The 17,004-nt window shown below is 41.4% G+C and overlaps 1 protein-coding gene across 1 annotated transcript in view; it reads left to right on the top strand.

The window, feature by feature from the left end:
* The window catches only part of LOC142759277 (calcium-binding protein 39), a 53,466-nt gene that overhangs the window by 16,029 nt on the left and 20,433 nt on the right, over positions 1–17,004 (top strand). The window contains exon 2 of the mRNA XM_075861287.1: positions 13,542–13,693. Coding sequence (XP_075717402.1) covers positions 13,580–13,693 — 114 coding nt within the window. The 5' untranslated portion in view covers positions 13,542–13,579. The remainder of the gene's footprint in view (positions 1–13,541; positions 13,694–17,004) is intronic.

Below are 17,004 nucleotides of genomic sequence, written 5' to 3' on the forward strand. Positions count from 1 at the left end.
CCGAAAACAAAACTGCGATTATACGTTCTTAATGTTTGGAATTTGATTTTTTTTTTTTTTTCCCTCATTTATATATATTTTCTGTACATGATTATGGGATGGACATCTTGCCTGAGCTTCTGCTGCACTATGTGAATTCCAGTTTAAAGATTTGCTTTACAGCAGCCACATCATTGACTGAGTGTTATGGGCATGCTCTGTGACTTGTGCAGAGGTCACTTTTGCAGGAAGGGATAGGAGGGGAGCTGTGTCCATCACCTATTGTCAATTGTAGATCCTGTGTTCTCTATATACAGCGAAGGAAATAAGTATTTGATCCCTTGCTGATTTTGTAAGTTTGCCCACTGTCAAAGACATGAACAGTCTAGAATTTTTAGGCTAGGTTAATTTTACCAGTGAGAGAGAGATTATATTTAAAAAAAAAAACAGAAAATCACATTGTCAAAATTATCTATATTTATATGCATTTTGCACAGAGAAATAAGTATTTGATCCCTTTGGCAAACTAAACTTAATACTTGGTGGCAAAACCCTTGTTGGCAAGCACAGCAGTCAGACGTTTTTTGTAGTTGATGATGAGGTTTGCACACATGTCAGATGGAATTTTGGCCCACTCCTCTTTGCAGATCATCTGTAAATCATTAAGATTTTGAGGCTGTCGCTTGGCAACTCAGATCTTCAGCTCCCTCCATAAGTTTTCGATTGGATTAAGGTCTGGAGACTGGCTAGGCCACTCCATGACCTTAATGTGCTTCTTTTTGAGCCACTCCTTTGTTGCCTTGGCTGTATGTTTCGGGTCATTGTCGTGCTGGAAGACCCAGCCACGAGCCATTTTTAATGTCCTGTTGGAGGGAAGGAGGTTGTCACTCAGGATTTGACGGTACATGGCTCCATCCATTCTCCCATTGATGCGGTGAAGTAGTCCTGTGCCCTTAGCAGAGAAACACCCCCAAAACATAATGTTTCCACCTCCATGCTTGACAGTGGGGACGGTGTTCTTTGGGTCATAGGCAGCATTTCTCTTCCTCCAAACACGGCGAGTTGAGTTAATGCCAAAGAGCTCAATTTTAGTCTCATCTGACCACAGCACCTTCTCCCAATCACTCTCAGAATCATCCAGATGTTAATTTGCAAGCTTCAGACGGCCCTGTACATGTGCCTTCTTGAGTAGGGGGACCCTGCGGGCACTGCAGGATTTGAATCCATTACGGCGTAATGTGTTACCAATGGTTTTCTTGGTGACTGTGGTCCAAGCTGCCGTGAGATCATTAACAAGTTCCCCCCGTATAGTTTTCGGCTGAGCGCTCCCTTTCCTCAGGATCAAGGATACCCCACAAGGTGAGATTTTGCATGGAGCCCCTGATCGATGTCGATTGACAGTCATTTAGTATGTCTTCCATTTTCTTACTATTGCACCAACAGTTGTCTCCTTCTCACCCAGCGTCTTACTTATGGTTTTGTAGCCCATTCCAGCCTTGTGCAGGTCTATGATCTTGTCCCTGACATCCTTAGAAAGCTCTTTGGTCTTGCCCATGTTGTAGAGGTTAGAGTCAGACTGATTAATTGAGTCTGTGGACAGGAGTCTTTTATACAGGTGACCATGTAAGACAGCTGTCTTTAATGCAGGCACCAAGTTGATTTGGAGCGTGTAACTGGTATGGAACAGGCTGAACTCTTAATGGTTGGTAGGGGATCAAATACTTATTTCTCTGTGCATAATGCAAATAAATATATATAATTTTGACTATGTGATTTTTCTTTTTTTTTTCTTTATTTTTTTTTTATATATATATAATCTATTTCTCACTGGTAAAATTAACCTATCCTAAAAATTCTAGACTATTCATGTCTTTGACAGTGGGCAAACTTACAAAATCAGCAAGGGATCAAATACTTATTTCCTTCACTGTATGTGTTGCCTTTCATTGTATTCCTGCCTGTGATGATAATGAGATGACTGCTGAGAAGTGATCTCTACGGAACAGGAAGTGTCAGTCTATTGCTGCAGCTAGGTAAGCAAAGAGCGCCGAGGACCAACCCAGTGGTAGCGGATTTATGGGTTATTTTAGGCCATTTCCCACACGCTCAGTAAATTTTTTGGGGAAAATTCCTTTAGCATAAAAATTTGATTTAAACAAAAAAGGTACTTTTCTGAAGATACATTCCCTTTTAAGATAAATGACATCAGATACAATGGTCTCTTTTTATATCTTTGTCCTGTTGTCAGTTTTTCCCGTATTTTACCACTTATCTGCTTCCAGCAGATCCATGAAAAGCATTCCAAAGCGAAGACTAGGCATCAAGATTTTAACATTTTTTAATTCTATGACCCCATTGGTGTTTCTTCTGCCCCTCCATGGTCATCCAGTGTTACAGTGCAGTCTATTGGGCAACTACTAAGGTCACACTGCTCCGTTTTGGAACCAGAAATGTCCCATGTTAATCGCCAAGGTTGGTCTTAATATAGGTTCCAAGAAAAGAGCAGTAGATAGTCTTGCAATCCCAGTTTTTTTTCTATGTAAAGAACTGAAATGTATCCAGGACCAACAATATCTAATGTTCCTCCCTTTTATAAAGGGGTTTTATAATCTCCTACAAATAGTTTTATTAGCAGAAAATTGAAAAGTAGATATTTCAATTTTGACTCTCTTCCCATTCTGCTGGTCACTGGTGCCCCAGATCTTCTCATCTCATCGCATGGCATGGGTGGGGATACCAAATCTGGACCCCCCCCCCAGCTTTTCGAAGAATGAGTTTCCCCTGATTGCCTCTTCCACCAGGCGAAGTGGCCAGTAGCATCTACATCCGGCTGCAGACTGAATGTAGGAGTTTATAGGTAAATCCCACAGAATGCCTTACATGAACATCACCGTGATCGCGAGCGGGAATGTAATTGACAGTCACACTGATGCGCTAATGCCCGGCATTAGTGTACAATTAGGCCCCATCAGACCGCTTTAGCACTGGAAGTAATATTGATTGTGTTGCTGCCACAAAAAGAGGGACATCCCTTTTTTTTTTGTTTTCACCAGCCCATGCATACTGATCAGTGTGGTGATCGACAGCTGCTGTGTAGTAAAGATGCTTGTTCGTTTTATATGTACATGCAATAGTGAAATATATAGAAACATGATGTTACATTATTGTTAAAGTAAAGATCATTTACCAAAGTTAACGAGAAAAAAAAAAAAGTGCTTCTACGATAAACATGATTAAATAAAGTGAAACCTCTTTTGAGCTGGCCACCCAAAATCGCATTGCAATATGGGGCAATCCTCTGAAAGAGGCCAATATACATGAAATATAAAGGAATTGAAAATCTGTTACGAAAATCTGATCTTGAAAAAGGGGTTCTCCAAGAGACGTGGTCTTTTAGGGGTTTCACTGTATCTAATTTTTGTTAAATTAAAGTTGACAAACTGTAAGAAAGGAAAATAAAAAAAGATGAGTATGAAGATGCATAACAAGCTGCACAGTAGACTGGTGTCCTTAAGGGGGACAAGAACGGCGTAAAAGAATAACGGAATTGCTTTTATCAATTTTATTTTTTTTAGACATAAATTAAATGTTATACTCCAAAAGTACGCCCATAACTCGTCCCGCAAAAGACAAGGCCTCAAATAGATATACAATCCTAAAAATAAAGAAAAGTGAAAATAAATTCCCTCTATCCATAAAGGGGTTCTCCGGGCATTTTTTTTTATTGATGGCCTATGTTTAGGATATCACGTCGGTGAGGGTCTGACTTAGGCCTCATTTACACGAGCGTGTGCGTTTTGCGTACGCAAAAAACGCTGCATTTTGCGTGCGCAAAAGGCATTTACCAGCTCCGTGTGTCAGCCCTGAATGATGCGCGGCTGCGTGATTTTCGCGCAGCCGCCATCATGATGACACTCCGTTTGGATGTTTATAAACAGAAAAGCACGTGGTGCTTTTCTGGTTACATTCAGAGTTTGAGAGCTGTTGCGCGAATCACGCGCGTCCCACGGAAGTGCTTCCGTGCGGGTGATTTTCACGCACCCATGGACTTCAATGGGTGCGTGATGCGCAAAGATAGGACATGTCGTGAGTTTTTTTCAGCGGACTCACACTGAGCAAAACTCACGGACCGTCTGCATGCCCCCATAGACTTTATATAGGTGCGTATGACACACGTGAAAAGCACGCGCGTCGCACGCACGTATATCACGCTCGTGTAAACTAGGCCTTACTGCACCACTGCTGATCAGCTGCTTGATGGGTCTGTGCCGTTAGTTGCCGCAGCCATTTCACAGTAGAAGTAGTGGAGGGAGAAGATGAAAAAGCGGCACTCATCCGACTGGTACAAAATTCTTCTTTAATGTGGCAAAGCAATGGAGGACAGCAGACAGCCAATGAGGTTACAGCCTGTTTCGCGCTATATAGCGCTTCTACTAACCTACCGTTTGTCATTTCACAGTTTACAAGCACAGAGCCGCACACTTCCATAGCGGCTGCGTTTGTGATTGCAATCTGGTCCCATACAAGTGAATTGGATTGAGCTGCAATGCCTGGCACAGCCGCTACGGAAGTGTACGGCACTATGCCTGGTAAACACTTAAGAGGGTGCGGCAAGGAACACCGTTGATCTTTCAGTCAGCTGATCGGTGGGGGTGCTGGAGTCAGGCCCCACCAATTTTTGATATTAATGGCCTATCCTATGGATAGGCCATCAATATAAATTGCTTGGGGAACCCCTCTGACGTCAAAGTCTTCTTCAATCCCAACCTTTGCTGCCGGGTAGAAGGTGTCAGTAACAGCCCCTCTGCCTACCAGCGCCTGATGATTGTGCGGGCACAGTCTATGAACACCCTGCAATCACCGCACCATACATTTTACATTAAAGATCTTTTTTTTTTTAAGAGATAAAGGAAGATCGTAGGTCTACTCCATGCCAAGCGTTCCACAAGCACTGAATTCCTTCTGAAAATATAGTAGGAAAACTATGCCGTTGTCTCCTGACATTCTCACCAATGATGTCATGTTTTTAGAATCTGACCGCCGCTGTGCACATGGATCTATTTTATAAAAAAAAGTCATCCACCAATTCTTTCCACTGAGCAGCTTTTTATTTTCACTCTTTCTGAACCACAGCTATTCTAGATGGGAACAGAAGTTCATGTTGCATAACTACAAAGCAATCTTCAATTCCCCAAATGCAATGAATTCAATGTTCTCTTGAGAATCTTGTATATAATTCTGTTGGTTACGAATAGAATAATTTCTTATGAATCTCGCCGAGAAACAATGGCCACATGAAACGAAGCAAACCTATCCACAAAAATACCTGCATCTGAATGTTTGTAGTTGTATAACCCCGATGAAATGTAATTTTTTTTCCTTATGAGATGAAAGGTCAAGATGATAATATTTGTAAGAAACCTTTTAACTGGAGTTGCCACTTTGTTCCCCAAAGTAAAAATGGGTGACTTTAACACTCTTTGTGAATGAAATAGTGTGGAAGAGCAGAGCTGATCAGCAGACAGGTGGAGGAGCATTTAGGTCAGACACCTGCAGTAGCGAAACAAGAGCTTTTCCTGCTTTAGGTGTAAGGCCAGATTCACACGAACGCGTGCAAACTTGGACGTGAAAAACTGACATTTTTCACGTCTTAGTTGCACCCGTGCGGCTCCCGTTTTCATGGATCCCCATAGACTTGAGTCTATCGAGGGATCCGTGAAAATGGGACATGTTCTATTTTTTTTTTTTTTTAACGGACCCTTCACACAGACTATGACGGCCAATACGGTCGTCTGAATTCAGCCTAAGACAGAACACATAAGGCGTTATTTATAGTGGCGCTCTCAGTAGGACAAATTTATTTTCTTAGGACTTTCTCAGATGCCCTTTAAGCTGTCGCCCATTCTCATAATTCTTTGGAATGGCAACTTCCCTGTAAATTGATTTGGCTGCTGTAAATGATAGTCTATGATCTGATGAAGGATTTGGGTGCAGGACAACATGTTTTATAATATAGACGCTGGCTCACCAGTGGTTTTCGAGAGCTGTTTTGTGATCATCTGTGTGTCCTGGGTTAATAGTTGTAGTGACTGGTCGTGTTTAAAGCGTACCTCCAATAATTTACTTAACCCCTTCAGGACACAGCCTGTTTTGGCCTTGTGGACGCAGGCGATTTTTTTCAAATCTGACATGTCACTTTATGTGGTAATAACTCCGGAATGCTTTTACCTATCCAAGCGATTCTGAGATTGTTTTCTCGTGACATATTGTACTTTACGTCTGTAAAAAAATTTGGTCGATAAATTAAATTGTTATTTGTGAAAAACACCAAAATTTATAGAAAATTTCCAAAAAATAGCATTTTTCTAAATTGTAATGTATCTGCTTGCAAAACAGATATTAATACCACACACAATAGTTACTAGTTAACATCCCCCATATGTGTACTTTAGATTGGCATCGTTTTTTGAACATCCTTTTATTTTTCTAGGACGTTACACGGCTTAGAACTTTAGCGGCAATTTCTCACATTTTCAAGAAATTTCCAAATCCTATTTTTTCAGGGACCAGTTCACTTCTGAAGTGGCTTTGAGGGCCTTATATATTAGAAACTCCCCATAATTCACCCCATTTTAAAAACTTCACCCCTCAAAGTATTCAAAACAGCATTCAGGAAGTTTCTTAACCCTTTAGGCATTTCACAGGAACTAAAGCAAAGTAGAGGTGAAATTTACAAATGTAATTTTTTTTGCAGAAATTCATTTGTAATAGAAAAAATTCTGTAACACAGAAGGTTTTACCAGAGAAACGCAACTCAATACTTATTGCCCAGATTCTGCAGTTTTTAGAAATATCCCACATGTGGCCCTAGTGTGCTAATGGACTGAAACACAGGCCTCAGAAGCAAAGGAGCACCTGGTGGATTTTGAGGCCTAGTTTTATTACAATATATTTTAGGCTCCATGTCTGGTTTGAAGAGGTCTTGTGGTGCCTAAACAGTGGAAACCCCCAAAAAGTGACCCCATTTTGGAAACTACACCCCTCAAGGAATTTATCTAGTTGTGTAGTGAGCATTTTAACCCCACAGGTTTTTTGCTGAATTTATTGGCGTTAGTCTGTGAAAATGAAAATCTACATTTCTTCTGAAGAAACATAGACATTTTTTAATTTTTGCAAGGAATAAAGGAGAAAAAGCACCCCAACATTTGTAAAGAAATTTATCCTGATTACGGCAATACCCCATATGTGGTCATAAACTTATATTTGAACACATTACAGCCCTCAGAAGGGAAGGAGCGCCATTTGGGTTTTGGAGCTCAAATTTTGCTATAATGGTTTTCGGTGCCATGTCCCATTTGCAACGCACTCGAGGGACCAAAACAGCAGAAACCCCCCAAAAGTGACCCCATTCACTATCATAATCCAAGAGAGCAAATGCCTCTTAAGTAGTATATAACTTGCGTGCCATTTTTTACGTATTTTTTTTTAACTTATTTTTTGTAACAGTTTTAATAAAAGTAACAAAGAAAAAATCCACTAATCCATTGATCAATAAATTTATGAACAACCCTAAGGCCCTGTTCACACAGAGTTTTTTTTTACAAGTTTTTCGGCGCGGAAACCGCTCCGCAAAACTCGTCAAAAACCGCCCGAAAATGTCTCCCATTGATTTCAATGGGAGTTGGATGAGCAAAAAAAAACGCATCACGGTAAAAAGAAGCGACATGACCTATCTTGAGGCGGTTTCCGCCTCCAAAACCCCATTTCAATCAGTCAGAAGGGTAAAAAAAACACCTCGAGTGTTTTGACGAGTTTTTGGCAAACCACTGTGCAAAAAAACATCTGGAGCAGTTTTTGCAGGAGTAATTTTCCTCCTGCAAAAAATTCCGTGTGAACACAGCCTAACAATGAATCAATGTATTTAGAATTTACAGACGTGTAAAATATATGAAGAGATTTATATAAGTATATGTGTGTATACGTATATATTACATGTACGTATATATCTATATGATGATATAGATATATAACATCCCTAATTATTAATTTTTAGTATTAACAAATTTCAAATATATGTCTATATATAATATATATTACGTGTGGGTCTGTGTGTGTGTGTGTGTGTGTGTGTGTGTGTGTGTGTATATATATATATATATATATATATATATATATATATATATACACACACACACAGTATATAAATATATATCTATATAATTTTATAGATGTGTGTGTATATATATATAGAGAGAGAGACAGATATATATATGTGTATGTGTATATATATATATATATATATATATATATATATATATATATATATACACACACATTATAAGCCCTAATTGATTATTAATTAACTAATTAATTGTCCTAGTCTGAGTACTATCTACCTAAACTATAGCTAGCTGCCTACACTAAACTATGTGGAGGTGTTATTTGTGTGTGTTTTTCACAGTAGGTGTGTCTTTATAGGAGACACACAGCAGCTGCTCGGCACAGCTTCTTCTCTCTCACTGTCTCAGAACGATCTGACAGGGAGGGAGGAGAAACAGTAACAAACAGCACGAAAGTTTGTTGCTGCAACAAACTTTGCTGCTGCAACAAACTTTGCTGTGAACACCATAATAGCTTTATCTTGGTGATCACGTCATCCGGACCGACACCAATCCGGTCCTGATGTCTTCTCTCAGCACTTAGGCTGCTAGTAGCAGCGTGTGCTGAGAGATTCAGAGCACAGGGAGAGCGCTGTGCACTCTGTTCTGACACCACGTGAATTAACGGGCTGCAGGAGAAAAGCCCAGCACGGAAGCCCGTTAATCTACGTGGGCTGGTCGTGAAGGGGTTAAAGACTTGTTAGGATGTTCACCTCTGCACTTTGTGTCACTGTAAGAGATTATTCACACTGCTTATTTTCGGGCCGTAAACGGCCGAAAGTTCGGAGGCAGAACACCTCCAAACATCTGGCCATTGATTTCAATGTGAAAAACGGCGTTCTGTTCCGACGGGCCGTTTTTTTACGCGGCCGTTTGGAAAACGGCTGCGTTAAAAAATAAAAAAATAAATGCCCACGAAAAAGAAGTGCATGCCGTTTTTGGAGCAGTTTTTCATTGACACTAGAAAAACAGCTCCAAAAACTGCCGTGAAGAACCCGTGTTTGCTTAAAAAATGGCTGAAAATCAGGAGCGGTTTTCCCTTGAAAACAGCTCTGTATTTTCAGACTTTCTTTTTTAGTAAGCGTGTGGACATACCCTTAGGCTGGTTTCTCGCATCACAGTTTAAATGCAGTTTTGGCCGCAAATCTGCAGCATTTTGCTGCGATTTTTAAAAATTCAGAGCAAAATGAAGCAGCATTGCCACGATTTATACCAAAAAATGCATTTAAACGCATTGAGAACCCAGCCTTAGGTTTTGTACATAGAGTGCAAGTCAAAGGCATGAGTCATGGGTTATAAGATTTGTGCTTGTGCACATGAGCCCTTAGACCACATTCACACCTGCATATTTTGATTCTGTATGAAGTCAGTTATTCTATGTAACTATTCGTACACCCCAAATTTTTTTTTTCCTGCTGTTTCTGCACGCATTCCGCATTTCTCAATATGCAACATATTCTATTGGGTGCCGTTTGAGTGTCATATTCTCCACATAGAAGTCAATGGAGGCAGAAATTAAAATTTTGTCAGTATTTAGCTCCATATGGCAGTGTGAAAGTCTGAATTAGGCCTAATACTTTTTGGTTCCAGTCCTGAAAAGAATTCATCGGAAACAACATCTGTGTGTGAACGAGGGCTTGTTTTTGCAGCTGCTAGAATCATCTGGGCACGGTTAACAATAGTTTAGTAGTAAAGACGCACATTAATATGAGTCAGAAAAAAACTGCTCAAATTGTGCTGCATTTATCAAAATGTTTCACGGCACTTCGTAATAGCAACATTTTGACTAATATATAAACCTGAATTCCAAAGTGAAAAATATCATATACATGTTTTCTGAAAGTAGGCACCTGGCACATTGTTAAAGAGGCTCTGTCACCAGATTTTGCAACCCCTATCTGCTATTGCAGCAGATAGGCGCTGCAATGTAGATTACAGTAACGTTTTTATTTTAAAAAAACGAGCATTTTTGGCCAAGTTATGACCATTTTTGTAGTTATGCAAATGAGGCTTGCAAAAGTCCAAGTGGGTGTGTTTAAAAGTAAAAGTCCAAGTGGGCGTGTATTATGTGCGTACATCGGGGCGTTTTTAATACTTTCACTAGCTGGGCGCTCTGAAGAGAAGTAACATCCTCTTCTCTTCAGAACGCCCAGCTTCTGACAGTGCAGATCTGTGACGTCACTCACAGGTCCTGCATCATATCGGCCACATCGGCACCAGAGGCTACAGTTGATTCTGCAGCAGCATCAGCGTTTGCAGGTAAGATCGACTTACCTGCAAACGCTGATGCTGCTGCAGAATCAACTGTAGCCTCTGGTGCCGATGTGGCCGTCACGATGCAGGACCTGTGAGTGACGTCACAGATCTGCACTGTCAGAAGCTGGGCGTTCTGAAGAGAAGAGGATGTTACTTCTCTTCAGAGCGCCCAGCTAGTGAAAGTATTAAAAACGCCCCGATGTACGCACATAATACACGCCCACTTGGACTTTTACTTTTAAACACACCCACTTGGACTTTTGCAAGCCTCATTTGCATAACTACAAAAATGGTCATAACTTGGCCAAAAATGCTCGTTTTTTTAAAATAAAAACGTTACTGTAATCTACATTGCAGCGCCTATCTGCTGCAATAGCAGATAGGGGTTGCAAAATCTGGTGACAGAGCCTCTTTAAAATGCCACCCACAGGTTGTGGCTAAAAGTCTGTCAACATGAGCCTGAGGGCTTATTCAGACTAACAGGATATACGTCGCACGGTCCTATATTCGTCTATGGGGCCGTGCAGACAGTTGCGCGATTTTTACGCAGCGTTGGTCCGCTGCGTAAAAGTCACGACATGTCCGTTCTTTGAGCGTTTTTCGCGCATCACGCACCCATTGAAGTCAATGGGTGCGTGAATATCACGCATGCCACGCGGAAGCACTTCCGTGGGACAAGTGTGATTCGCGCAACAGCTGTGAAAAGGATGAATCAAAACAGAAAAGCACCACGTGCTTTTCTGTTTACAAACATCCAAACGGAGTGTCATAATGATGGCGGCTGCGCGAAAATCACGCAGCCGCGCATCATACGGGGCTGACACACGCAGCTGTCAAGTGCCTTTGGCGCGTGCAAAAAGTCGCGTTTTTTGCACGCGCACACGCTCGTGTAAACCCGGCCTTAAATGCACAGCACTTTGTAAAAAGAGAAGTTCACGATTTGCAGGGATCGTACATGACACTTACGACCATGTCAACATGCACAAATCTTCACTAAGTCATTAACCCCTTCCCCCTGCTTGAATTCTGGGCCCTAATGTCCAAGCCATTTTTTACATTTTTCCATTGTCACATTCGAAGAGCTGTAACTTTTTTATTTTTGCGGCGGCATAGCTGTATAAGGTCTTGTTTTTTGTGGGACGACTTGCAGTTTTTATTGGTACCATTTGAGAGTAGATGCAACTTTTTGATCACTTTTTATCACATTTTTTTAAAGTCAGGATTAACAGAAAACAGCAATTTTTCCATTGTTTTCTATTTAATTTTTTACGGCGTTCACAGTGCGGGTTAAATAATGTAACAGCTTTATAGTCGGGGTCGTTACGGACGCGGCGATACCAAATATGTGTAACCTTTTTGCTTTATTGTATTTTTTTTTAATAGTAAAGCATTTTGTAAGGGGAAAAAGTGGATTTTTCATTTTTTTTTTTCACTTTTTTTTAAAATTAACTTTATTAAACTTTTTACTTTTTTACTAGTCCCACTAGGGGACTTCACTATCCTCCGATCGCTATTATAATACACTGCAATACTTTTGTATTGCAGTGTATTACTGCCTGTCCGTTTAACACGGACAGGCATCTGCTAGGTCTTGCCTGCGGCATGATCTAGCAGGCATTCGCTCCAGGCAGACCTGGGGGCCTTTATTAGACCCCCGGCTGCCATAGAAGACACAGACACTCGGCGATTTTATCGCCGGGTGTCGGTGGGAGAGAGCGGGAGCTCCCTCCCTCTCTCCAAAACCATTCAGATGCGGTTGCACGCTATTGAGCACCGCATCTGAAGGGTTAAACGGGTGAGATCGATACTAATATCGATCTCACCCGGCAGAGCAGGGACGCCCCCAGCCCTCAGCTGCCTCTAGCAGCTGAGAGCAGGGAGATTTGACAACTCCCTGCTCTGTTTACTTTATTCTACAGCAGCGCCGTAGAATGGCGGCGCTGTAGAATAAAGCCCATTAATGACCGCCGTGAAAAGGCTTATCGGCGGTCATTAAGGGGTTAAAACTGAGGAGCCCAAAAATCTGTGGTCCAGATGCTGCTAAACATCCCAGTCACGTTGTTGGCTAAGAGACCTCCTAAACAGCCCAACATGGGCCGTGTAAATGAGCGCCGATCAACAAGACAGCTCATTGATCAGCGCTCGTTTGCACCTTTCACAAGGAGCTAGTATGAGGATTGGGTGCAGCCGCTTATCTTCTCAACTCTTTTTAGTGGACAAAAAAAGACCCCTCTATGTAAAAGAGAGAACATATCCTTTCTCCTTGGGCCTCGTTTACACGGCGGTCCAAAAAAAAAAAAAAGTATAAAAGCATCAAAAACGCTAGCGTTTTTGCAAAGTGCTTTTTAACCTACAGGCATTTTTGAAGCGTCTTTACTTTTTTGTTTTGTTTTTTTTTGCTGTGTTTTTTTGGGCGTGAAATTAGGACTTCCATTGACTATGGGAATTAGGCGCGTTTTATGCGCCAAGAATTGACCTGACGCTGCTTTCTTTACTAGTTTTTTAAACACACGAGCGTAAAATAAATGCGTCGTATGCACTACAATGCGTTTTCCCACTGATGTCAATGGGGAGGTTAAAGTATGAGTTTTTTGGCCCATAAAACAGCACAAATGTGGCAAATCCACGCCGTGTGAACAAGGCCTTAGTAAAGGGGGTTGATAACATGAAGCACCGTTCACACGTTACACTCCTGGGTCATTGGAAGGCTGTACAGGTGACCAAAACAGGCTGGGATCTTCTTGCTCTCACTTGCAGCTTCCTACCGTCCCGCTTCTCCCCTACGCAGACACAGGATGAAAACCTTTTTATCCTGCTCCTTGACTTCAATCGAGTGCTGTGCCCCGACTATTACACCCAGAGCTCGGTATCATTTGAAAGCAAAGACTCTGATCTTTTAATGTGACAATAGGACCTAAGCCTTATGCCTAATATCGTAGTGACGGCAATGGTTTTAAGTCATAATATACGTCTTTGGCAGTGCAACCTTGCTCTATACTCTCCTGCTATGGGAGGGTTAACTATGCACTTGATACAAAGTACTGGCCTATTTCAAAGTGGATTTTCTGAATGTAACCTGTTAAAGTATCTGCATGTCCTTGTCTTTTATACAGAGCAGCTGCTGATCTAAGTATCTTTAACCTGCAGGAGGTACGGGACTGTAAAGCCGTGTTATCCTAGCCAACATGCCATTTCCCTTTGGGAAGTCCCACAAGTCTCCTGCAGACATAGTGAAGAACCTGAAGGAAAGCATCGCCGTACTGGAGAAGCAGGACATCTCGGACAAGAAAGCAGAGAAGGTACAATTCTATTATAAATCTCACATGTTTTAAACTCATTCATCATAGAAATATTGAAATGTGTTTTAAAGGCAGTGATTCAATGTAGTATGTGATGGAATGGTGGGTTTTTCTATTTTATCCCTTTTTTTCCTTTTTAGGTATTCAATTTTCTCTGTTGTGCTATCCCTAATTCACATTGTTCAGTTTGTCAAAGTATCAGATTGTTAAAGGAGATGTAACAAAAATAATGTATAAAAGACCCTTTAGTGTACAGGGTGGGCCATTTATATGGATACACCTAAATAAAATGGGAATGGTTGGTGATATTAACTTCCTGTTTGTGGCACATTAGTATATGGGAGGGGGGAAACTTTTCAAGCTGGGTGTTGACCATGGCGGCCATTTTGAAGTCGGCCATTTTGTATCCAACTTTAGTTTTTTTTCAATGGGAAGAGGGTCATGTGACACATCAAACTGATCGAGAATTTCACAAGAAAAACAATGGTGTGCTTGGTTTTAACGTTACTTTATTCTTTCAGGAGTTATTTACAAGTTTCTGACCACTTATAAAATGTGTTCAAAGTGCTGCCCATTGTGTTGGATTGTCAATGCAACCCTCTTCTCCCACTCTTCACACACTGATAGCAACACCGCAGAAGAAATGCTAGCACAGGCTTCCAGTATCCGTAGTTTCAGTTGCTGCACATCTCGTATCTTCACAGCATGGACAATTGCCTTCAGATGACCCCAAAGATAAAAGTCTAAGGGGGTCAGATCGGGAGACCTAGGGGGCCCACGACGACCAATCCACTTTCCAGGAAACTGTTCATCTAGGAATGCTCGGACCTGACACCCATAATGACATAAATAACTCCTGAAAGAATAAAGTAACGTTAAAACCAAGCACACCATTGTTTTTCTTGTGAAATTCTCGATCAGATTGATGTGTCACATGACCCTCTTCCCATTGAAAAAAAACTAAAGTTTGATACAAAATGGCCGACTTCTAAATGGCCACCATGGTCAACACCCAGCTTGAAAAGTTTTCCCCCTCCCATATACTAATGTACCACAAACAGGAAGTTAATATCACCAACCATTCCCATTTTATCTAGGTGTATCCATATAAATGGCCCACCCTGTATATTAGAATCTGAAAGTTTGGCCTGAGGCTGCTCTACAGTGGTGATCACGTCCTCTAAACCACCGTTTACATGAATATCTGCACATACCGGCCACTATTCAGTTCAGTTAAGAAGTAAACATTGATGTGAATGGTGGTTCACACGAATCCACGTAATGAACGCACTTAGTCAGGAGCTCATTGCGCACACTGACATTTCTCCTGTCCTGTAATAAATGGTATATGGTTATTACTATATGATACATTTTCTTTTATGATGTCTTTTTCTGTACAGTCAATAGATTTAATAGGTGCAAATTGTAAAATGGACAGACAACATTAATTATTAGATTGTATTTATAAGTTTGTCTATAAAGGGAAATTCTTACCTTCAGACCCCACTGTAATTATTACATGCCATTTCTAGCTTTTATTATTATATCATGTAGAAAATACACCTACTATAATAGAAAGAGTTTGGCATAATCTCATGCTGGGCACGTCCTATCGTTCAGACTTTTCAAATTACAATTTAAATGCCTTTAGTGATTCTGTCTGACTGTTAACGTTGAAGATATATCTCCAGAATTCGCTGTCCGTGTGTCATCAGTGGGGGTCCATCTGCTGGAACTCCTGGAAAGGGTTGTGAAATTTGTTGGAGGTCCACAGCCCCTCTGGACTTTTTTTTTTCTCCTACACAGCGCAAGGATGAACGCGGCATTGTCTAATCAAAATCTGACGGGAGTCACGTGATTAAAGGTTCAGCATTATTATACAGATCCGTTTTTTTTTTTTGTTTTTGTTTTTTTATATATAAAACAACTGCAAAATAGTAAAGTTTGCAATGTACTTTAAGGGTAACTAAACTTTCGAAAAATACTTTTTGACATGTCAAAAGACCGTTTGCTAAAACGAAGCGGGAGACGCGCTTGGGTGAACGAATGGTGCGAAGACTCGTAGACTTTCTATTGAGCCTGTACGCCGCTCTGAGGAAAGCTGAAAAAAGCCATTCAGAAACGAAGCACAGATCTTACTGGAGACCTTTTGCCGCTTTGTTTTAGCGATTGGTGGGGGTCTTTGCGCTTAACCCACCACCGATCAAAACTTTTATGACCTGTCAAAAGCTTTTTAAAAGTTTAGTTACTTTGACATTTTTTTTCATCATACCCGTACTTGTATGTCTGCTCTGTCTCCCGCCATCATAGACAAATTGTCACCGCTATGATTTTTATGTTCACAATCAGCAGCAGCAAGGGGCTGAACAGATTGCCGGTGGGACTGCAACACAGAGTTTGCTTCTGCTTTTAAATAACGTATGCTAGTAACACAAGAGTGAAGTACAACATTGTGCAAGAGGAGGGATGTTGTGGTTATTTTATGTAGTTTTTCTTTTTTCCTCACCCTTTTCAATCTCCAATCTTTACCATGCTGTGTGTGAGATTAGACCACTGAGTGGTACATGCGATGTGACAATGGAAATATTATAAATGTACCTCGCACAGACCTTATATTTTAATGTACATGGTATTTAGTACGAGCGAACAAAAAGCTTGATGTTTATCGTCGGTTGCTTTTCTCCATACCATGTGAGCTGCATGATTAAAACTGGATACCACTGCTGTGTTAGACTGACTTGATGCCATGTGTTAGGCCCCATGCCCACTTCAGGTTTTTCCTTCAGGGTGCTAGCCGTTTTTCTGACGGCTAGCACACTGACCCATTCATTTCAATGGGGCCATGCACACTTCAGTTTTTTTGACGGTCCCGTTGCTCCGTTCCGATCCAAAGTAGAGCATGTCCTACTTTGGGCCGAGATTCCATGACCGTGAGGCCCATGCAAGTCAATGGGGCCGTCTAAAAAACTGGCATCCGTGTGTGACGAAGCCGTTGCCTAGCAACGGCCGGGCGGGCAGAAAAACATTACAGAAATATTACACTAATTGGCAGCCACTTGTCTCTATCAATCACTGATAGAGAAAAGAGGCTGCTGAATAAAAATCCGTTCATACGTACCCGGTCGTTGTCTTGGTGACGAGTCCGTCTTCTTCCTCCAGTCCAGCCTTCCTGTCTGATGCTGCAGCCTGTGATTGGCTGCAGATGGGGTCACGTGGGATGAAGCGTCATCCCTGGAGGCCGGCCTTCTGACGTCATCCTGACATGCGTGACCGCCACTGCAGCCTGTGATTGGCTGCAGCGGCGACATGGA

The sequence above is a fragment of the Rhinoderma darwinii genome, chromosome 4, assembly GCF_050947455.1.
Source record: "Rhinoderma darwinii isolate aRhiDar2 chromosome 4, aRhiDar2.hap1, whole genome shotgun sequence".
In the NCBI taxonomy this organism is placed as follows: domain Eukaryota; kingdom Metazoa; phylum Chordata; class Amphibia; order Anura; family Rhinodermatidae; genus Rhinoderma; species Rhinoderma darwinii.